At 33.8% G+C, this 24,583-nt stretch overlaps 2 protein-coding genes across 2 annotated transcripts; both read left to right on the top strand.

The window, feature by feature from the left end:
* Positions 1–656: 656 nt before the first annotated feature.
* LOC134279797 (protein PML-like) lies at positions 657–2,659 on the top strand. The gene has a single exon (XM_062762213.1). It carries the CDS (start codon positions 674–676, stop codon positions 2,657–2,659), a length of 1,986 nt encoding a protein of 661 aa, XP_062618197.1. The 5' UTR covers positions 657–673.
* Positions 2,660–17,347: 14,688 nt separating this feature from the next.
* On the top strand, positions 17,348–19,628 carry LOC134279792 (uncharacterized). The gene has a single exon (XM_062762210.1). It carries the CDS (start codon positions 17,480–17,482, stop codon positions 19,460–19,462), a length of 1,983 nt encoding a protein of 660 aa, XP_062618194.1. The 5' UTR covers positions 17,348–17,479; the 3' UTR covers positions 19,463–19,628.
* The last annotated feature ends 4,955 nt before the right edge of the window (positions 19,629–24,583 follow it).

Here is a 24,583-nt window from a genome sequence, read left to right as displayed (position 1 = left end):
AATTAACGACCTTGACTTTTGATCTTATGACCTCAAAAGAGTCTTCTAAAAAAGGGTCTTCCTTAGGCCATATAGGGAGTTGTCATTGCAAAAGTTCAAAGGATCGAGATATCGCGGAAACGAAAATGTTATAAAAAGACAGATTTTTAATAAAAATTATGACCTTTAACTTTGACATTTTGACCTCAATATTAATTATTTTTCCTCAGGCCACAGGAAGTTCTTACGTAGAATTTCATTGCAAAAGCTCAAAGGCTTTTCAGGATATCGCATGGAAACGATTTCAAGTGTTACAAACAGAAATACAGCTAGACGGACTGTTGAGGCTATCTGGTTCCGCTTCCAAGATGGCGGACAGGAGTTCTCTCCATATGTGAGTAAGCGGTACCAGATATTGCCTCAACCAAGGCGGACGAACGTACTGTATAGACAAACAGAAATTAATATCCTCCACTTCAGTGAAGGACAATAATCACATGATAATAGCATCCCATCTTAGACACCGAAAGCGGGGGATTTCATTTGCTTGTTGAAATTATTTTACAAATCCGGAGGACAAGCCTTATGGACATAGGATGGCATGTAAAATTTTCATGCAATCGGTGTGCCATAGTAATGGGAATTTAAACCGAAAGCTCCACAGCAACGGAACCTTGAGGATAAGTTTGTTAAAATGGCCGAGTCAAAAAACGAAACCCCTGTCGATTACCCTGAGAGTGATCAATGTCATTGTCCGATATGTCTAGAGAAGGTAAGAAATCCGAAATATCTACCGTGTTATCACACATTTTGTGAGGCGTGTATTCAGACTTATATTTCAAGTACGGCGACACGTAAGGACAATGAAACAGTAAAATCAATCGAGTGCCCAGTGTGTCGTAGATGTATCGAGGCTCCGCGGAATGATATTTCAAGTGAAGATTGGACATCAGAATTACCTCAGAATAAACTTATACTGACTTTATCTATAGACCCTGAGCAAGATGATAATAAAAACTGCATGTTTTGCAAAAGATTGGAGAAAACTGTACTTGCATACCACTGGTGTAAATCTTGTATGGAAGCCATTTGCGAAGATTGCAAATCATTACACAGAGCTGTACCAAGCCTGCAGAATCATAAAATTGTAAATCTTTCCAACATCAAGGAGGTGAACAGTGAAATTGAGATAGAAGAATCGTGTCTTTTGCACAAAGGAAAAGTACTTGATGTCTTTTGCCACGACCATCAAAAGCTATGCTGCAGTGTATGCCTTGTGAAAGAGCATAAATTGTGCAAGAATATAGACACAGTTGAAGATATAGCTCTGGAGATTGACCGAGATAGCATTCAAAAGACTGCTTCAAAATATACCGATTTGGAGAAAACTGTTAACGATATTCTATCAGAAAACCAAAATAAAGTATCTAAACTTCATACCAGAAAACAAGAAATCTGTTTGGTCACTGAAGAGAAAGTTCAAGAAATCAAATCATTATTTGACAATGCACATGTCATGTGGCTTAAACGCTTTGAACAGAACCATGCCGACTCCGTTGGAAACATCGAAATTGCTTCCGAGGAGTTGAGACGGTTTTCTACTACAATACATGAAGCAAGAACCATGCTACAATCAGTGTTGAAGAACGGGTCTTCTAAACAATTGTTTGTTACAAATTATAAATTACAGAATCAGATTTCTGACCACATCACTCGTTTAAAGTCTTTGGATGTTTGGAATTTTCCGGAGGATTACAAGCAACACAACTCGGATTTTCTGAGTCAAATATCCAATGCAAAAGAGTTTGAAGACGTGGTGTTGTCTAAACTACAATCTACGGCATTGGAGAGAATTTTATTAGATGCTCCAGACAATGATGCCATTGTAAAAAGGAGAAAAACTATGTCTCAAAACGACTGGATGAATGTTGACTTAAGAAAATTATCGCAGATTAAATTGCCAGAAAGGGCTTATTATGGCTTGTTCATACATGACACAAAAATTTTATTATCTTTTACTAATCAACCTTCGCTGAAGATTTACGATATCAGTGCGTCCAAAGGAGAATGTATTCACACGGAGAAATGTCAGAATGCACCGCATGACCTCTGTCACTCCGATTTGAGCTTGAATGAGATTTATGTTTCTTTTGAACACTTTATAAATCATTATCGAATTGATGTTGCAGAATCTATTTCATTCACAAAACTTAGAACAATTCAGTTGAAAGAACCCGTGTTGGCAATTGCTCGAGGACCAACTGCAGTGTTTGCTGCCAATAATACGAAGAGAATGATTTGTTCTTTGGATTTCCATATTATCCACAGTTCATCATATAACAAGATTGGAAATGCACCCTTTGTGTCCTCGTCATTAATTTCAGATCGTTATGGTTTCGTAGAGAATGGGATAGCAGTGGCAATTGACCAGAATAACAAAGAAATTTTTAAAAGTTCTCAGAATTCAGATTTCCGTGGACTATCTTTTGACTTACAAGATAATATTTTGGTGTGTAATTGGTCATCTAAACTTAAACAGTTTAAACAAGGCGGAGGTGAAAGTAGAGATATTGATGTGACAGACATGGCCAAAACTTATAACGTTGTACTGCATCCAGCGGGAGAGAAGATACTGGTGTTAGACTTCGATAAAATATGCTGTGTATACCAAGTATCATAGTAAATTCATAAGATGCTTGCTTCAATTTGTTCATATAAAGCTTTTGAATAATCCAAAAAATATAATTGCATGGTAAATCACCGTTTGCACTATACCAGGAACGGTTGAATTATGATTATTTTTAAAATTACACATTATGCTTGACTGTCATACACTTCTGCTGCTGCTTGTTGTACTTTATAGTTGCCCTTTACATTGGACGACCCCTTGGTACTTTTAAAGATACCATGACCAACAATCACCAGAATTTTGAAAATAAATGTATTTAAAATCATAGTTGTTTTATTTTCTTCTAGAAAAATAAATATTAACTGCACACTGACTACACAACTACGCAGTATATGATAAATGGAGTGACCAGACTTACCTACATTGTAAGGATGTTATGAAGTTTAGAAATCCACTTAGGTATGTTCGTCTTTCAAATTCTTCTGATTTCGGAGAATATCAAAAATATTCAAAACTGACGTGATTTTTAAGCTTTTCTTCATAGTAAGGGAGCTATGTATATAAGCTGGATTACCCCTTGTAGAATAAAATAATGAGCCATACAAAGAAAGACTATGTTATTTCCTGCTTTGTCAACTGGGACCAAATCATTCAGATCGTGTCATCTATCTTTCCTTTATTTGTTTGAGAATTATTGAAACAGAAGGAAAATGATTTTCATTTGACCCTGCAATTACTTAATTGATGAGAAATTTTAACATACATCTGATACTTTTGATCCATTCTGACAAAGTTTAATGATTCTAGTGTTTTGCACTTTTCCTGTAGAGAATAAAGGTATATTCGATATCCAAGCTCTGAAAAAAAAAGATTTTTCTGTGCTCAAACAATCAAATAAATAATAAAATGGTAAACAATGAAAAACTTAAATTGATCTGTATCTGTATTTAACTCTTTAGTGGAGAGGTATTGATTGTACTTGTCTTTTACGTTCAAAACAACCAAGATTTTCTTTTGCATAAAATTTTTCAGTGCAAAAGAATTCGAAAATGTAGAGTTGCCTAAACAACAATCTTGGGCAAGAAAGAATTCGTGGGATTCTCTAGTGTTAGCTAAAAAGATAATGTTTTGCAAAAAAGAAAATGGATGCATGAAAGGGTTGGACAAAAGTCGACTTAAGAAAATTATCGCAGATTAAATTACTATAACAGAAATAGCTTATGGTTTGTTTGTACGTGACACAAAAATTATTTTATCTATGACTGATATGTCTTTGCTGAAGATTTACGACATCAGTAAGTCCACAGGAGAATGTGTTCACACTGAGATGTGTCAGAATGGACCATATGGCCTTTGTCACTCCGGCTTGCATTTGAATTAAATTTATGTTTCTTTTGAAAACTTTATCAATCATTATCGAATAATACCAGAGAATCTACCGGTATACCATTTTCAAAACTTAAGAGGGCTGGGGAGGAAGGGGGGGGGGCATTTTTAGACTGTATTGATATCTTTTAAAAGAAGAGCTTCATATGAAGATCTACAAAAAAGCTAAAATGTATGATGTTTTGCCAAGTGGTACTATAAGTTGACAGCTTAAGCTAAATTTTTTATAATTTAAGGTGTTTTATTGCGTGAAAACTACAATAGCGAAACACTTTATTTTTATACTATACATAACTTACATTGACTCAAGTGTACATGCAAAGTTTGGGAAAATCTACCGTCCAATTTATGAGGGACCGTCTCAAAATACAGGTACATTTACTAAAGGATTATATGGGAAAATGCCACTTTTTTGCACTTAAAAGCAAATTATACAAATACTACAATAGATTTTTTTCTCAAACTATGATATGAAGAGTAACACTATATTGTTCATTATATTTAAGAAATACAAAATTCTACCGTCTTGTTTCCAGAGGAGACATCTCGAAGTACTAAAGATTAAGAAATCTTCCTGTTTGTATAGAGTACTGAAAACATGAAGGATACAAAGGAATTATATATAAAAACAAGATGTGTTTGTGAAACACAATGCGCCCGGCGGCAACAAAAAATCAAAAAGCTATTTTTAGTATACTAGCATAGGTCACAGTCAAGGTCACCAGGTCATTGACCTTGGTGTCATTGGAAAGAACTTGATAAGTGGAGTATGCAAACCACAAATGGAGTCTCTATCTTTTATGGTTCAAAAGTTATGGTGAAAGTTACGAAAAAGCTATTTTTAGCATATAGGTAACAGTCAAGGTCACCAGGTCATTGACCTTGGTGTCATTTGAAAGAACTTTATTAGTGTAGTATGCATACTAAATATGAAGTCTCTATCTTTCATGGTTCAAAAGTTATGTTTAATATTACTTTTTCTTTTATATAATTTTTTTTACCCCTTCTTTAAAAGCTTCACGTTATCATAACGTCGAAAACACAATTTTACGACGCCAATGTACCTATCAGTTGAAAAATCGTTTTAAAAATCAGATATATGAAATTGTAATTGAAATTTTCAACCTATAATTTCTTAATTTTATCAATTTTTTTTAATTAAGTGAAAAAATTGCTCATAGTTATAAACAATAAATAAGCCTCATTTTACTATTATGCGCACACTATTGCGCAATAGAAAATACAGTCGGTCCAAATACACAAACTCAGACTATCAGGTAGCACGGGTAGCTGGCCTGTCAATCAAATCAGAAGCTATTGTTTTTTAATGATTCACAGGCGGTAAATTATTAACCTTGAATCAGGTAGATTTTGGGGGCGTTAACATAAAATTGGGTGTTTAAGTTAAATCTGATAATTTATTATTTGTTGACCCTCTTGCCTCCTTAAAATCATTTAGTTGAAAAAACACATGTTGTCAATTTCCTCCTTTGTTAGGTAACCTGAGTAAACTCAGGTGACCTTTTGCTATCCGTTTTCGTCCGTCGTCCGTTAACATTTAAACATTTTCATCTTCTTCTCTGAAACCGCTGAACCAATTTCAACCAATTTTAGCATATAGCATCCATGGGTAAAGGAGAACAAAAAATTTGAATTTCATGGTCCCTGCCCCCTGGGGACGGGGGGGGGGGGACAAAACCACTAAAACTAGTGTAATCTTTAAAAATCTTCTTCTTTACTCCTGGACATCAAGCAGTCAAACTGCTGGTATGGTTGTATTCAGCATTGAGTCCTCTACCACAATTTTGAAATTCATGGTCCCAGGGTGAGGGGTTCTGATGTTAGGGCGGGGCTCTATTGATTATATAGCGAAAATGCATTAATTCTTTGAAAATCTCCCTTGCTCCGGAGTATTAAATAAACTAACTAAGTACATAGTTGTGATGGGCAAGAGTGTCTCTTCCAAAATTGTGAATTATATGGCCCCATGGTCAAAGGTTCTGGTGTTTAGGGCGGGGCTCTATTGATTAAATCTTTGAAAATCTTCTTCTCTACTCATAGATATTAAATTAACTAAGTACAAAGTTATTATTAGCAAGAGTGCCTCTACCAAAATTGTGAATTTTATGGCCCCAGGGTCAGGGGTTCTGGTTGCATTAAAAATGCATTAAATCTTTGAAAATCTTCTCAGCTCCTGGGTATTAAATAAACTAACTAAGTACATAGTTGTGATGAGCAAGAGTGTCTCTACCAAAAATGTGAATTTTATGGCCCCAGGGTCAGGGGTTTTGGTGTTATGGCGGGGTTCTATTGATTATTTAGTGAAAATGCATTAAGTCTTTGAAAATCTTCTTCTCTACTCCTAGGTATTAAATTAACTAACTAAGTACAAAGTTATGATGAGCAAGAGTGCCTATACCAAAATTGCGAATTTTATTGCCCCAGGGTCAGGAGTTATGGTATTAGGGCGCGGCTCTATGATGATTATATAGTGAAAAATACATTACATCTATGAAAATCTTTTTTCTCTACTCCTGGGTAATAAACAGATGAACTACCTATTGATTAAGTTATGATGTGCAAGGGTTCTTCTTTCAGAATTGTGAATTTCAAGGCCCCTTGGTCAGGGATACAAAAGAGGGGGGGGGGGGGGCTACTTATATTTTTATTTTGAAAATGAATTGTTTGAAATCTGCTTCTTGGTAGTAATCAAATATTTTTGATAAGCAAGTGTGCCTTTTCAAAAATTGTGCAATGTGTAGACCTAGGGTGAGGGGTTTATGTGTGCTAGGGGCACTACCAATTATTGCTGAACATTACTTATTAGTTGAAAAACATTTTTTGTTCCCCTACCCTGCTTATGTGTATTAAGTAAGCAAACTAAACAATTGTTAAGTGTATAGTTATGATTAGCAATGGTGCCTCTCTCAAAATTGTGAATGCCAAAGCATCTAGATTAAAACATGGACCAAATTCAATAATTTGAAAGTTGTTGCATGATGCTCAGGTGACCTATAAGGCCCATGGGCCTCTTTGTACTAATGGTTCCAATCGAATAATATTTTCTTCAAACTTTTGCATTACCCTTAGGTTAGCATATGTACCTAGTGGAGATGTACCCTTTGTGTCTTTCTCATTGATTTCAGATTTACATTGTTTATCAAAGATGGTATGTTAGTGGCTGATGACAGAATACCACCGAAATTATAAAGTATACGGGATACAAATTTTCGAAGAATTTCCTTTGACTTACAAGACAATATTTTGGAGTGTTATTGGTCAGCCAAACGTAAATAGTTTAAACACGATAAAAGTGAGAGCAGAGACATTAATGTTGCAGACATGACTAGCACTTATAACGTTGTACTTCATCCAGCGGGAGAGAAGATATTGGTGTTAAAGGGGCATGGATACAGTTTAAGCTAAAGATTTTCAAATTTATTTTTCAATTTTTATAAAATTATTAACTAGTCTTAATGATCATAAAAAATTGAACTTTATGTTTACATAAACTTTAAGTTCACTTTCTCGTTTGTTAATAAACAAATGATGTTCAAATTTTGGCTGGTCAGTATATGGTGCCTTACCTAGGAATTGTAAAAAATTAAATTCATTTTTAAAAAAGTCAGTTGAAACTGTGTCCATGCCTCTTTAAGCTATGACATGAAATAGTGCGTATACCAAGTATCATAGAATTGGTAGAACATGTAGATCACAGCTCAAATTCCACCTCGTAATGAATACGAAGACATTAAACACATCTACTTGTTACTATTCCAAACCCTCCAGGAAAAAAGAAAAAAGAAATTGAAACATTTTGTATTATTTTATGTGAAACTGTTAAACTCCAAGAGAAACAAAAAAAAAAAAAAAGATTTCATTCAGTAATATAAAAAGGGAGGTTTAAGAGTGATGGAATAAAAACTCATGTAGAGTTCAAAAAATGCACACAATTATGATTTTTTAAAAAAAATTATTGAATAGTATACATCCAGAATGTAATGATTGTTTTTTTATTTTTAGAAAATTCAAAAGATTCTTTAGCATATTACAGATTAATTGGTCGTCTTACTAAAGTCTACACTGATAACTCCTACAAATTTATACCAAACAGAACAATTATCTAACGGTGAAATATTAAAAGAAATTACTTTTTGCTAATAATAATTTCCTGATAATGATTTTTAATGATATTTAGATAAACAAGAAGTCTGTGTGTTTACTGTAAAACTGTGTCCTTACAAGCTGATTGTTAGTACTGGACACTATTATACCACTAATTAAGTGAACAAATAAATTACTCTTAGATACACATCAATGATCGTATTGACATGGATATCATCATGAAATGATTTTTTTACAAATATTTCACAAGTAAATGTTTTCTAAAAATCACAATATTTGCTACATTTGGAAGAGTACTTATCAAATCTTTCCAACTTGACAGACAAGTATCAGTAAAACATATACGAATTAGGGATGTCAACGAATATTCGAATATTCATTCGATGAGTTGACATTCGAATATAAATTTATGATTCGAATACTAGTATTCGTTTTTAAGTATACAAACATTAAAAAGAGAGAAAATCCTAGCAAGTTTTATTAGAAATTGAATCAAGTTTGTTCAAAATAAAAAAAAAAAAAACTTTATTTTCTTTTTATAGCTTATAAAATGATGTCACATTTTCATTATTAGTAGTAATAACTCTGTTTTGTGATTGCCATAGAAATCATTCAATATTTCGTATAATTTTTGTATATCAGACCGATAAAGATTTTCTAATAATTGTCTTGTTTTGGACTTCATGGGCGGTTTTCCAATCTTGTCTTTGGTAACATGTACTCTTTGTGATATCCTTATGTTCAGTTTTTAGCTCACCTGAGCCGAAGGCTCAAGTGAGCTTTTCTGATCACATTGTGTCCGTCGTCCGTCCGTCCGTCTGTCTGTCCGTCCGTAAACTTTTCACATTTTCGACTTCTTCTCAAAAACCACTGGTCCAATTTTGACCAAACTTGGTACAAAGCATCCTTGGGTAAAGGGGAATTTTAATTGTTAAAATGAAGGGACATATCTCCTCGCAAAGGGAGATAATCAAGAAAAGAGAAAAATAGGGTTGGGTCATTAAAAAATCTTCTTCTCAAGAACCACTGGGCCAGTAAAGCTGAAACTTATGTGGAAGCATCCTGGGGTAGTGTAGATTCTAAATCGTTCAAATCATGACCCCCGGGAGAAGGGCGGGGCCACAATGGGGAATCAAAGTTTTACATAGAAATATATAGGAAAAATCTTTGAAAATCTTCTTCTCAAGAACCACTGGGCCAGAAAAGCTGAAACTTATGTGGAAGCATCCTGGTGTAGTGTAGATTCTAAATTTGTTAAAATCATGACCCCCGGGGGAAGGGCGGGGCCACAATGGGGTATCAAAGTTTTACATAGAAATATATAGGAAAAATCTTTGAAAATCTTCTTCTCAAGAACAACTGGGCCAGAAAAGCTGAAACTTATGTGGAAGCATCCTGGTATAATGAAGATTCTAAATTGTTCAAATCATGACCCCCGGGGGAAGGGCGGGGCCACAATGGGGAATCAAAGTTTTATATAGAAATATATAGGAAAAATCTTTTTCTCAAGAACCACTGGGCCAGAAAAGCTGAAACTTATGTGGAAGCATCCTGATATAATGTAGATTCTAAATTATTCAGACCCCGGGGGAAGGGCGGGGCCACAATGGGGAATCAAAGTTTTATATAGAAATATATAGGAAAAATCTTTGAAAATCTTTTTCTCAAGAACCACTGGGCCAGAAAAAGTGAAGCTTATGTGAAAGCATTCTGGGATAGTGTAAATTCTAAATTGTAGGAATCATGACCCCCGGGGGAAGGGCGGGGCCACAATGGGATATCAAAGTTTTACATAGAAATATATATAGGAAAAATCTTTGAAAATCTTCTTCTCAAGAACCACTGGGCCAGAAAAGCTGAAACTTATGTGGAAGCATCCTGGTATAATGTAGATTCTAAATTGTTCAAATAATGACCCCCGGGGGAAGGGCGGGGCCACAATGGGGAATCAAATTTTTATATAGAAATATATAGGAAAAATCTTTGAAAATCTTTTTCTCAAGAACCACTGGGCCAGAAAAAGTGAAGCTTATGTGGAAGCATTCTGGGTAGTGTAAATTCTAAATTGTAGGAATCATGACCCCCGGGGGAAGGGCGGGGCCATTATAGGGGAATCAAAGTTTTACATAGAAATATATAGGGAAAATCTTTGAAAATCTTCTTCTCAGGAACCACTGGGCCAAAAAAGCTGAAACATATGTGCCAATGGAAGGATCATGGGGTAGTGTAGATTTCAAAATGTCTAAATTATGATCAGTGGGGTAGGGTGGGGATGCATTATGTATAACAAGGGGGAAATCTGGTAAAGAACAGAATGGTCAAAGCTTCTCAGGTGAGCGATGTGGCCCATGGGCCTCTTGTTCTAATTCATCCTTAGTCAGATCACCTAAAAATTAACAAATTAAATAATTATAAACTCTAAAATAATTTTAAGACACTTTTAAGATATATTTTTACACCAAAATATGAAGGTCACAGAATGAAGGGCAAATGATAAAGTCAAAGTTAATATTGGAAATACTTCTGGTGTTAAAGCCAAAAAAATGCATTAATCAAACTTTTAAATTTTAATACTTAACAAATAAATAGATTTCACTGCAGAAACTCAAAGACTTTGGGAAGAAAATGCTAGAAAACGACAGAACTACAGCTAGACGAACGGACGGACAGACCGAAATAAATATCACTCACTTTAGAGGGGGAAATTAATGGCAACCCATTCACTAAGACACCTAAACTAGGGAATCATAATTCTGTGAATTTGCTTCTTTTAAAAAATTTATTTTACACAATCCAGAAGACAAGCCCGTGTGGCTTCAGGAATAAACGTGTTAAACAGTGTTAAATGGCTGAGTTGAAAAACGAAACCCTTGTCGATGACTTTGAGAATCATTGTCCGATATGTCTAGCGAAGGTAAGAAATTCGAAATATCTGCCGTGTTATCACACATTTCGTGAGTCGTGTATTCAGACTTACATTTCAAGTTCGGAGACACAAAAGGAGAATGAAACACTAAAATCTTTAGAATGTCCAGTATGTCGTAGATGTATCGAGGCTCCACGGAATGACATTTCAAGTGAGGATTGGGCATCGGAATTAGCACAGAATAAACTTCTTTTAACTATATCCGTGGATCCCGGACAAGATGAAAATAAATTTTGTATGATTTGCAAACGACTGGAGAAAGCTGTACCTGCAAACCACTGGTGCAAAGTTTGTATGGAAGCTATTCATTACATAAAGTTGTGCCAAGTTTGCAGAATCATAAAGTTACTAGTCTCTCAAATATCAAGAAGGTGAATATTGAAGTAGAGGTAGAGGAATTCTGTCTCTTGCACAAAGGGAAGGTTCTTGATTTGTTTTGCCACAACCACCAAAAGCTATGTTGCAACGTCTGCCATGTCAAACAACATAAATGGTGTAAGAATGTGGATACAGTTGAAGATATAGCTCTCGAAATTGACCGAGATAGAATTCAAAAACAGCTTCAAGATATTTTCAGTTTGGAGAAAACTGTTAATCAACTATATTCTCTCAGATAACCTGAAAAAGTATCAAAACTTCATACCAGGAAGCAAGAAATCTGTATGACCGCAGAAGAGAAAGTGTAAGAAATCAAATCATTAGTAAACAATGCACATGCCACGTGGCTAAAACGTTTTGGACAGAATCACGCCGACTCCATTGGAAATATCGAAACTGTTTCTCAGGAATTGAGGCGGTTTTCCACTACAGTACATTGTTGAAAATCGGATCTTCTAAACAATTGTTTATTACAAATTATAAATTACAGAATCAGATTTCTGACCACATCACTCGTTTTCGGTCTTTGGATATTTGAAATTTTTCTGAAGATTACATGCAAAACAATTAAGATTTTCTTGCTCAGATTTTCAGTGAAAAAGAAATTGAAGATGTAGAGTTGTCTTAACTACCATGTTTGGCAGTGGAAAGAATTTTGTAGAGTGCTCCAGAGTTAGCCGACAAAGGTAATATTTTTCAAAGAAGAAAAGCGATATATCGAAAGGATTGGACAAAAGTCACATTGAAGAAAATATAAAAGATAACAGGTTTCTCAGAAAGAGTTTATTATGGCTTGTAATACATGATACAAGGATTGTAATATCTTTGACTAACCCACCTTCATTGAAGATTTTCGACATCAGTACGTCCACAGGGGAGTGAGTTTACACTGAGAAGTGTCAAGACAAACCATACGGCCTCTGTCATGTGGACTGAGCTTGAATGAAATTTATGTTTCTTTTGGAAACTTTATCAATCATTATCGAATTGATGTCGCAGAAACTACAACATTCACAAAGCTAAAAACCATTCAGTTGAAACAACCCACGTTGGTAATTTCTCATGGGTCAACAGCAGCGTTTACCGCCTATCGTTCCAATTGGACTTTTTTGTTCGTCATAGTTCACCCAATCACCAAAGTGGAACTGTACCCTTTGTGTCCTCGTCATTGATTTCAGATCATCAATGTATCATAGAGAATTATATGGTAGTGGCAGTGGACCAGAATAATGAAGAGATTTTTAGAAGTTCTCAGAATACAAATTTTCGAGGACTTTCCTTTGATTACAAACCTTTGATATTTTGGTTTTTAAATGGTCAGCTAAACTTAGACAGTTTAAACAAGTCCAAAGTGAGAGTAGAGACATTGATGTGACAGGCTTATCAGAGACTTATAACGTTATACTTCATCCAGCTGGAGAGAAGATACTGGTGTTAGACGCCGATAACAAATGCTGTACATACCTAGCATCCTAGAACTGGTTGAATCATCCACATTTCATGGACATTGTAATGAAAAATAAAGCAAACAAATGGGATAAAAATATACTATTTTTATACTAGTATTTTAAAATGACACAATAAATTACATTAGTTTCAGCATACCGCATAAAGTATTGTTTAGAAGGGAAAAAAATCCGATAAACATCTTTTTTTTTCTCTCTGCCTCCTTGTATCATGTATCAGCAAAAATGGATCAGAAAAATGTAAAATGCAATCCAAAGTGTTATCTGGAATATATTTTTTTTCTTGTTTTTAGCTCACCTGAGCAGAAGGCTCAAGTGAGCTTTTCTGATCACATTTTGTCCGTCGTCCGTCCGTCCGTAAACTTTTTACATTTTCGACTTCTCAAGAACCACTAGATCAATTTTAACCAAAATTGGCACAAAGCATCCTTAAGTGAAGGGGAATTTAAATTGTGAAATTCAAGGGCCAAGTCCCTTCACAAAGGGAGATAATTAAGAAAAGACAAAAATAGGGCTGGGTCATTAAAAAATCTTCTTCTCAAGAATCACTGTTCCAGAAAAGCTGAAACTTATGTGGAAGCATCCTGGGGTAGTGTAAATTCTAAATTGTTCAAATCATGACCCCCGGGGGAAGGGCCAGGTCACAATAGGGAATCAAAGTTTTACATAGAAATATATAGGAAAATACTTTTCGGGAACTACTTGGCCAGAAAAGCTGTAACTTATGTGGATGCATCCTTGTGTAGCGTAGATTTTAAATTGTCCAAATTATGACCGATGTGATAGAGTGGGGTCACAATATGTTTTACAAGGGGGAAATTTGGTAAATAACAGCATGATCAAAGCTATTCAGGAGAGGTATGTGGCCCTTAGGCCTCTTGTTTTCAATATCAGGCCTGGTGCTAACCGTTTAATAACCTCAAAGAGCCAATGGTCATAGACTTTGAGAACTCATAACACTGATAAAGTTATCTGAAAAAAAAGCTTTTAACATAGAATTATAATATTAAAATATCATAGAAATTCAACCACACATTTTTTCCTTATGGTTTGTAATATTGTCCTTGGGACCCTGTTAGAAGAGTGACTTAAGAACGTGCCTTACAAACTTGTAGACTAAGGTTTTCAAGGCTACCTTTTTATACCCCCCGCTTGAAAAGTGGGAGGGTAGATATTAATCGGAATGTCTGTACGTCCGTCCGTCTGTTACGCTTTGGAGTACCCATCTCTTACCCCCAAATCCTCTCATATCACTGAAAGAAATTTGATGAAACTTTCACAGAATCTTTATTACGTATTGCCATTGTGCACCTCCTACTTTTTGATACGATACATATTTTGGATATCTCTTTGCAAAACATGGCCACTGCCATTACATTCATATGGGAGGAGGGGGTATTATTTTATTCAAGCTCATTGCTCACAGTACCTCTAGTTTTTACTTAAATTTACAAAAGAATCCAATGACAATCCCCCCACCTCAAAATCATTTAATGATGTCACAATATGATACTGTGAGCACAGAGCTCACTACAATATACCCCGCCTCCAATATGATTATAATGGCGAAGTCCATATATTGTTATCAAAAACCCGAATAAGTGTTAGAACAAAAAGTAAAATATGAGGTGCACAATGGGAATATATAATAAAGAATTATGAAAGTATCATAAAATTTTATTCAGTGGTATAGGAGGAGTTGCGGACAAGAGGTACCCTTCAGTATTATAGAAAAGAATGGCAGTATCCATATTTTGCTCTGGGAAACCAAAAATGTGTGTCGGATTAAAAGTAAAATAAGAGGTGCATAATGGCACTATGTATCAAATTCTCTGTGCAAGTTTCATTTAAGTTCATTCAGTGGTATGAGAGAAGTTGCGGATAATAGATGGATACCCCAAAGTGTAACGGAGATGGACGTACAGCTAGACGGACGGACGATCATCCCAATCACTTTATACATTGTAGTATATAGGTATACCCTCCCGCTTTTCAAGTGCAGGGTATCATAAGCCGAGCTGGGATCGGAAATGTGTTACATTGAATATTCTCAGATAAATACACAAAATTATGACGATTTCCAAAAGTTAATGAAAATCTACATACATTCAAGAATCTATTCTTGTATTTTTTAGAAACCAGATCTAGCAACAGTATGTTGGAATTCCCATAGATCTAGACCGAAATGCGTTCCATTTAGTCAACCGGTTTTAGCTCCCCTGGGGTACCCATCTCTTATCCGCAACTCCTTCCATATAACTAGTGAATGAAATTTGATGATACTTTCAAAGAATCTTTAATTACATGTTTCCATTATGCACCTTCTATTTTACTTTTCGATATCGTTCCGACACATATTTTGGGTTTACCAAAATCAAAAAACGGACACTGCCATTATATTCATATGATGGGGGGTATCATTTAGTGAACTCATTGCTCACGGTACCTCTAAATTACTTTATTCTTATTCAAAATCTTTTGAACGAGAAAACAACTGTTGTGATTTACAGTTCGATGTCCTGATATATTCCAGGGTACGCAAAATAAAAGACGCAACAGAGGCTGGCATATCTGTTTCAAGATAATGGAAAACTGACAACTAATCTATGTGACAAACAGGATAAAGTCTCTTCTACATTATATGTTAGTCATTAAACAGACACAGGCTACTAACAAATTAGCTGTCCGATCCCTTATCCGTGTTGTTCTATCTACTCAAAAAAAAAAAAAAAAAAAAAAAAACAATTTAAAAAAAAGACGTAGATAAAAGAGAATTTTCGACTGAAAATTTCAAATTCTTTGGTCTTGTTCATAAATATGGCCGATTTTGTAGACGTCGACTCATGCTTGTTGATTTTATACTAATCTGAATTATAGATTCTCTGTTGAATTTGAAAAAAAAAATTAAATAAAAAGATCAATAGCTAGAGGATGCTTACTTCTCCTAGGACCTGGTATGTCCTGTAATTTTCATGTTCTGCAATTTTCCTTTGTTCTCAAATTGTTTTATATACATGTAATGTACAATTTTCGATATATAACTTTCACCTTTTTTCATTGTTATAAGAACTTCATTTTGGATACTTTTAAAGATTGGATGTAAATAAACAAGTCAAATACGTAAAAAGGAATAGTGAAAGTTGACTCTGTTTAAAAATTGGATTCGGTTAAAATTCACTTTCTTAATCATCCTTATTTTCCGCCTACTAGTATTTAGAATATACCACAATCAGTTGACAAATGCCTTGTTAATGAAAACCAAATTGATAAATTTGTTTTGACTTGTTGGGTAAGACTTAATTTTGACAAATGGGTACCTTCTAAACGTAAAGTTTGGGTACTCACTTGCCTAACACAAAGATTAATTTTACCAAAGAATAAATACAGTCTTTAAGTTTTAGAGATTCATGAAAAAAACCAGCTTCCAAACAAAAGAATTTCTAATGGCAATATATGTATTGAAGAGTCGACTCAGGGTTTTCAGTTGTGTTGAATTCAAATGTTGAATATAACATTTCAAATCGAATAAAGCTTTTTGTTCAACCTATTTCTTTTGTGTAAAATTGAAATTACCGTTGTATTTTAAACATAATCCTAGGTGATTAAAAAGAGTTGACAATTTCCAAAATGTCATGATTATAAGTCCATGAAAAATTAACCCTTACTCTTTTCCTGAATACTTAAATTTTGGTTTTTGCGGTGTAACGCGTCAAGTATATTCTGTAATTCTTCTGGTGAGGTAGCAAAAATATGATACTATTTAACAAGATATAATCTAGTAGATGATGGTTTTGTAGGTTTTTAATTGTTATATTGTGGAATAATTCTCATCAATGAATATATTTTTGTATTTTTGCTATTTTTAAAATTAATTTCTATTATTTTCAAAATCAATTTTATTGATTGGATTTTATAAGCATAACGTTAACGTCACGTTGTGTGTCTTTCATTTGACCCAATTAATTATGCGGGAAGAAGACTCTAATAGAAGTCACTATCTAATAAATCAAGTCAATCTGGGTTTTGATGCACTTGAACTTTACTAATTCTGGTTCTGAGGAAAAGAAAAAAGAAGAGAGATTTTATATTTTAAATATATTACCTTACGTTTTGATCTAAATGATACAAGATATTTTCTTCAGAAAAGTGGTCACACACTAGCTAGAACAATACTTTTACATTTCACAATCTTATTTAGTAACATTGCTTGACAAGAAAATCTCAAAATTATATTTTTCTCAAATGATTTTTAATAAGCTTTAATTTGATATATAACGCAAGCAGTAAATTATAAGTGTATAATTTGACTTAAACATTTGCAAATGTAAATAATTTTAAATAAAATATCTTTCTTTTCTGAAAGTGTCCTTATTAATATCTTAAACAAAACAACTTTACGACGTGTAACTTTTTTTTCAACAATGAAACAGTTTATTTGACATAAATTAACAATCCAGAAGACAAGTCCTATGGTGGATAAATTCAGAATACCGTTTTTATGCAATCGGTGTGCCATAGTAAATGGAATTTAAAATGAAAGTTGTGCTTGGGTGGGCCTTTGACCTGGAGAATAAATCTGTTAAATCATAAATGGCCGAGTCAAAAAAGGAAACCCCTGTCGATTACCAAGACAGTAATGAGAATTGTCATTGTCCGATATGTCTAGAAAAGGTAAGAAACCCGAAAAATCTACCGTGTTATCACACATTTTGTGAGTCGTGTATTCAGACTTATATTTCAAGTACGGCGACACGTACGGACAATGAGACATTAAAATCGATCGAATGTCCAGTGTGTCGAAGATGTATCGAGGCTCCGCGGAATGACATTTCAAGTGAAGATTGGGCATCAGAATTACCACAGAATAAACTTCTTTTAAGTATATCCGTAGATCCTGGACAGGATGAAAATAAATTCTGTTTGTTTTGCAAACGATCAGAGAAAGTGGTACCCGCGAAGCACTGGTGCAAAGCTTGTATGGAAGCTATTTGCGAAGATTGCAAATCATTACATAGAAATGTGCCGATTTTGCAGAATCATCAAATTGTAAATCTTTCCAATATCATGGAGGTGAATAGTGAAATTGAGATAGAAGAATCATGCCTTTTGCACAAAGGGAAAGTACTTGATTTGTTTTGCCATGACCACCAAAAGCTATGTTGTAGTGTCTGCCATCTCAAACAGCATAAATGGTGTAAGAATGTGAACACACTTGAAGATATAGCCCTGGATATTAACCGAGATAAAATTCAAAACACTGCTTTAAAATATGTCGATTTGGAAAAAACTGTTAACGATATTCTATCTGAAAATCTGAATAAAGTATCTAAACTTCATACCAGAAAACAAGAAATCTGTTTGGTCACTGAAGAGAAAGTTCAAGAAATCAAATCATTAGTTGATAATGCACATGCCTTGTGGCTTAAACGCTTTGAACAGAATCACGCAGACTCTGTTGGAAATATCGAACTTGCTTCTGAGGAGTTGAGACGGTTTTCCACTACAGTACATGAAGCAAGGACCATGCTACAATCAGTGTTGAAGAGTGGGTCTTCTAAACAATTGTTTGTTACAAATTATAAGTTACAGAATCAGATTTCTAACCACATCACTCGTTTAAAATCGTTGGATATATGGAATTTCTCTGAAGATTACAAGCAAAACAACTGGGATTTTCTGATTCAAATATCCAATGCAAAAGAGTTTGAAGACGTAGTGTTGTCTAAACTACGATCTACAGCAGTCGAGAGAATTTTATTGAGTGCTCAAGACAATATTTTACAAAGGAGGAAAACCATGTCTCAAAAAGACTGGATGAAAGTTAACTTAAGAAAATTATCGCAAATTGAATTACCAGAATATGCTTATTATGGCTTGTTTGTACATGACACAAGAGTTATATTTTCCTTTACTAACCAACATTCGCTGAAGATTTACGACATCAGTGAGGCCACAGGAGAATGTATTCACACTGAAAAGTGTCAGGACAAACCGTACGGACTCTGCCATTCCGGTCTGAGCTTGAATGAAATTTATGTTTCGTTTGAAAACTTTATCACTCATTATCGCATTGATGCTGCAGAAAAAATAGCGTTCACAAAGCTTAGAACCATTCAGTTGAAAGAACCCATGTTGGCAATTTCTCGTGGGCCAACAGCAGCGTTTGCCGCCAATCGTTCCAAAAGAATGATATGTTCTTTGGACTTTTGCGTAATCCATATTTCAGCATATAAACCTGAAGCTGTACCCTTTGTGTCCTCGTCATTGGTATCAGATTTACATTCTTTTATAAGAGATGATATGGTTATAGTTGTGGATGGGAACAACAAAGAAATTTTTAGGAGTACCCGGCATGAAAATCTTCGTGGTCTTGCATTTGACTTAGAGGACAATATTTTGGTTTGTAAGCATAAGACAACTAAATTAAAACAATTTAAATACGGCGAGAGTGAGAGTAGAGAAATTGGTCTAGAAGGTATGAGTGAAACCTACAACGTTATACTTCATCCAGCGGGAGAGAAGATTTTGGTGTTAGACTTCAGTAAAAAATGGTGTATATACCAAATATCGTAGAATTGGTTGATGCATGCGTGTACAATGTATATGAATTTTATTCAAAGTATGTTTTTAATATTTTCAAATATGGACATTTGTTTCTTAAATAGGGTACCCATACTTATTTTTATTACAAGATTCTTACTCAATTTTGGGCATTCGCACTTTAAGTCTAGGGCAATTTGGATCTAATAATTTTATTTCCAACAAAAACCAGTTTCTTGGTCTCCTTTTACATTTTTGCAGAATCCTAGATACTCATTTAAAGTATAATTGAGAGTATCTTGTAAATATATATATGCAATACGGGATTGAATTTTATTTTTTTTTTACCCTGGGGGATTAACCTGGGATCATTTCCGCATATCTTGGTACCAAAGAAAACTAACGATTTCTTTACAATTAAGTATATTTATTATTTATGTCATTTTTAAACAAAATCGGCCAAAAAGCATAGATCAATCAATGCAATTACATTTTATTTGTGTTATGTATCCTTAAAGGTTTGTTTGAATGAAATTATAATTTACATGTATTGCTTATCAAAGTTATATATTTTACATATATTAACTTTATTTTTAATTCACTTTATGGATATTTAATTTTTAACGTGTGTGAGATATTTTTCATATATGTGTATAAAACAAACAAACTTACCTGAGATTAGTTGAACGACAATTGAAGTCCTGCAAAATTTGAAATAACAGACCATTAGTGACATGGACAGGATTTTCTTTATTTTTTTTTTACTGTTTCTTAAACTAAATGATGGTATTTATCCATTTCAATCTACGAACTGCACAGAGAGAGAGAGAGAGAAGCATTATGTTTTATTTTCATTATACATTTGATAAAATTGTGACATATTTTCTGTATTCAATAACATTGTTTTGTGAATGACATAGAAATCTGTCATCATTCAATAACTTGTACAAGTCTCGTATATCAAAACAATAAAGATTTTCAAAGATTTGTCTCGTTTTGGGGTTCATGGGTGGTTTTCAAACCTTGTTTTTTTTGGTAACATACACTCTTTCTGATATCGTAATACTCAGTTTTTGCTAATTCATCATCAGTCAGATTACCTAAAAATTAAAAAATTAACTAATTATAAAAACCTCTAAATCATGTTAAAATACCTGGTATTGTTATTGTCAATATACATGTAGTGCTTATTCCAAATATGAAGGCCACAGATAGAAAAATGAATGAATTGGGAGTGGGCTAAAATAGGCCTTACCTGCTGTCCAATCCCATTAACTTTTATTAGTAAATAAAAATTCTCTATAAATAAAAAAAAGAGGTAAATGATGATGACAGAGTTACTGATAAAAAATGTTCCTGATGTTGAAACTGTAATAGAAGCATTAAACAAACTTTTTTTAAATACTTACGTAATTCCAGAAATTTGAATACTTTTCTGACAACTGATGACACGTTAGATGAGTAGTCTTCTGTATTCAGAATTACTCAGTAACATCTGATCACGTGGTAATACTGACAGCAATTCTCGTAGATAAATGACGTAAAATACTAAATGTATTCTCGTCTGAAAGTATGAAAAAATATTTCTGAAAGTTAACTACATGTATATCTCAAATTATGTTTTTTCCTCAGAAATTTACTATAGGAACCTTAACCTACAATGGCGCATCGGAGATAAAAAAATAATAATACAAAATTGGATGTAGATTTAGTTATATGAGTTCAAATTAACATTACATTTTAGGTTTTGAACTTGATTACTTTGATGATTATAACCTCACGTTTCTGTAGTTATTATAACTTTTACTTTTGTCTTTTTTTGGAGTCCGTGAATAAATCGATTATTGTTTTATTTTTGTGTAAATTATTGTGTTAATTTTTCATGAGTTTGAAACACGATCGTTTAAATTGTGAAATCTACATAAAAGTCCTATGAAGAAATAAAAAAGTATATTTTTAATTCGGGGTAACTGAAATTATTAAAAATATGACATATATTGTTTTAAATGTTTTGCAATGTATCGAAGTAATGTCCGAACGGTAACACGTATGGCACTGAATCAAAATAAAACATAAATTTTTTTTGGAAGTCGTATTGAACTTTAGTTTGGGAGAACTACTTTGAAAAGTTTTCTTGCTGTTGAAATACTTCTTATCATTGCTATTTTGAAGTACTTCCCAAAATATGAACAAGAAAACATTGATGTAATCATCAATTGTCGCCCGGGAAATAAATAAAGTAAACAATGAAAATGAATTTTGGTCAACAAACCCGCTTCGATATATGTAAAAAGGCATGTGTCTAATTGATGGAGACGATAGATAAACTTGTAGTCGGATAAAAATCAATCAAAAACGATACCATTTTAAACTTGATCAATTCCTCAAGGAAATGTTGGCTGCATAAAATATAAATTGAAGTTATAGACACACGCGTCATTTATATTTAAAAATGAATTAATTTTCAATTTTAGAATATAAAACACGAACTGTGCAGAGTACGTTTTTATCCGAGAAGTAAAATTCGATGTTCTAAAAAAAAGGGACCTGTCGTTGTTTCTATAGTAAATGAGAAGTAACTTTATATGTGACGCGCCAAGCAAAAACCTCCCTTATCTCTATTATGACGTAACGTCAAAAGACGCGTCTAAAGTCAACAAGGCAAAAGCGACGTAAAAACGCCCCCTCGGGAGAACAAGGGATGTTGTTTTATTTAAATGCTAAGACAGATTCTTGGGTGTGGTTTGATGAAGTTTACTCTTTAAGAAGTTATTCTCCGTCAGGTGTCTGTATGACCTATTCTTTTCAAAATATTTAGTGTTTCTTTTTTAAAGATGTCCAGTGGTGGTTAAAAAATTTCCCATAAGGCTGTTTTGAAAATGAAGTTTTTTTGCTCTCTCTCTCTCTCTCTCTCTCTCTCTCTCTCTTCAGTTTTAAAAAAATTACGTCGGTAGGTAGGTCGAATTTTTTTGTCGGAAAACTTCAATGTTGAATAAGATTTAAGGCATTTCTAAAATAAAAAAAAGAATAGTTGTTGATTGGATGAGAAAATTCGGGAATGAATAATTTGGAGGTTTTAAAAGATTTTAGTCTTAAAAGTCATCTTAAAAGGTCAAACAAACAAGTTTTTAAAGATAGTTTTTTTTTTAAATTTAAGCTGCTAATATCCAGTTATTTCATCGTGATGCACATGCAAGAAAATTAATAGAAGCAATAAACTGGGAAAAGGTATCTTTTTTAAAATAGCGATGCAGTGAAAATTGACCAGAATTACCTCTCTTAGCTACCCAATTTATGCGGTATAAACTGAGTTGGGCAGTGACCCTGCGGTTTATAAAAAAAAATCGTAAGCTGTTTCACCCCAGTTTACAACGTACATGTATCTATGAAATGGATAGCTAAATTTCCATTTCTAATTTAATTGTTATAATTCATTTAATGTATGAACAAAGTAGATTTTCATTAAAAATCACTTCAACAGTTCAAATTGTACAATATTGAAATGTTACGTCAGGCGGATCGATATGTATTTTTATGCAAGTGATTGTGACATAGGTAACCCAATTTATGCATTAAAAAGTAATTTATTTATCCAAACAAATACTGCGTTATAACCATAAAATTTTAAATTATAGAAGTATATAATTACATCTTTTCACTTCCGTAGATGATGTACGTTATAAAAATACATTGCTCTTTGTTGCTTTTTTCTGTGTAAGTAGTAAGAACTGTACATAATCTTTGACAGCTTGCCAAGGATATTGATAAATAGTGAAGTTTAGTTAAAAATGTAATTCTCTATAGATACGACTCAGAGTAGGTCAACATTACCGCTACACTGCCAAAAAATTCAACTCATTACCGCTACACTTTTTCAGATTTTCGACAGATCATTATACCGCTACATTTTTCCGGCCAAAAACAATTCATTACCGCTACATATTGAATCAGCCCAAAACAACTCATTACCGCTACATATCGATTTAGCCAGGTATGGTTCGGAATGTGAGTTCCAATCAACAGAATTCATTCACTATCTAATCAGAATAAGCATATTTATATAAATAACTCTGCAGTCGAAATTTAATTATTTAGCGTCATATGAACATTATGACCACAAGTTTGTTACAAATCGAGGGAATGCCATCGTCGCAAACCACGGCCAAAATGTACGCCCCTCTCCCATCTGTAGAGAGCTATATATGCGGACTCCGGACCGTGGCTTGAGACGATGAGGGAATGCCGGCTTACTTACAATGTATCGATGGTTATAAATTTAGAAAACAACAATATGTCAAGCAGATGGCTTTCAAGGCTTTAGCGATAGTATTTAAAAAACATTTGACAAAACTTAATATTTTATCTATGAACAGTGCTTGATTTATTTTTTTGTTTTGTTTTATGAAATAAAATTGATTTTAATAATAAAAAAAGACGTCCTGCTCAAAGTCCTATTTTCACCTCTCCGCGATGAGCAGGGGAAACGGGTCTTATGCATTTATAGGTTTTACTGTACACACATATGTGGCTGGCTAACGAAAGATGCAATGTAGCGGTAATGTATACTTTTTAATGTAGCGGTAATGTAAGGTTTTTTGTAGCGGTAATGACTATGTAGCGGTAATGAAAATTTTGAAAATGTAGCGGTAATGATACGCACCCCTATTTAACTTGGCCACTTCTCCCGCAATTAGTTTTTTAGCTGTTGATTTAAAATGAATATTTTGATGAAATGGCGTTTGAGCTTCTCGATTTATTCTTGATATTGTTTAACACCCTCTTATTTTGTACGCAAATACGTAAGAAAAAGTGCCCCCCCCTTCTCCTGTGTCTGCTTATTCTTTTTGTATTAAAGACTTAGTGCAAATTTTGTCGTGAATATACATACAGTCCGGATGCTCGCATACATTTTAAGTTACAGTCCCACTTTCTAAGATATTTTAAGATTGAGAATAAAACAGATTGGACATATGTTTATCGACATTTTCCGGGAAAAATGAAAAGTTCTGTTATTTTGCTGAACTGTTATGTATATTTATGATCCGTTTGCTTAGGTTACAGTGTATACACAATACATCGAATGTGAAACTGGCAAACATGATACATCGCTAAAATGTTATAAGTAATACAAATTGTAACAAATTAATACAAAAC

The sequence above is a fragment of the Saccostrea cucullata genome, unplaced genomic scaffold (assembly GCF_032062105.1).
Source record: "Saccostrea cucullata isolate Sc308-1 unplaced genomic scaffold, CSIRO_AGI_Scuc_v1 ctg699, whole genome shotgun sequence".
In the NCBI taxonomy this organism is placed as follows: Eukaryota; Metazoa; Mollusca; class Bivalvia; order Ostreida; family Ostreidae; genus Saccostrea; species Saccostrea cuccullata.
Note: the sequence above shows the minus strand (reverse complement) of the source record. Positions and strands in the feature narration are given on the sequence as shown.

What these genes read in the sequence shown, in the direction of transcription:
- LOC134279797 (XM_062762213.1), top strand. Translation starts at nt 674, where the DNA reads ATGGCCGAGTCAAAAAACGAAACCCCTGTCGATTACCCTGAGAGTGAT.
- LOC134279792 (XM_062762210.1), top strand. Translation starts at nt 17,480, where the DNA reads ATGGCCGAGTCAAAAAAGGAAACCCCTGTCGATTACCAAGACAGTAAT.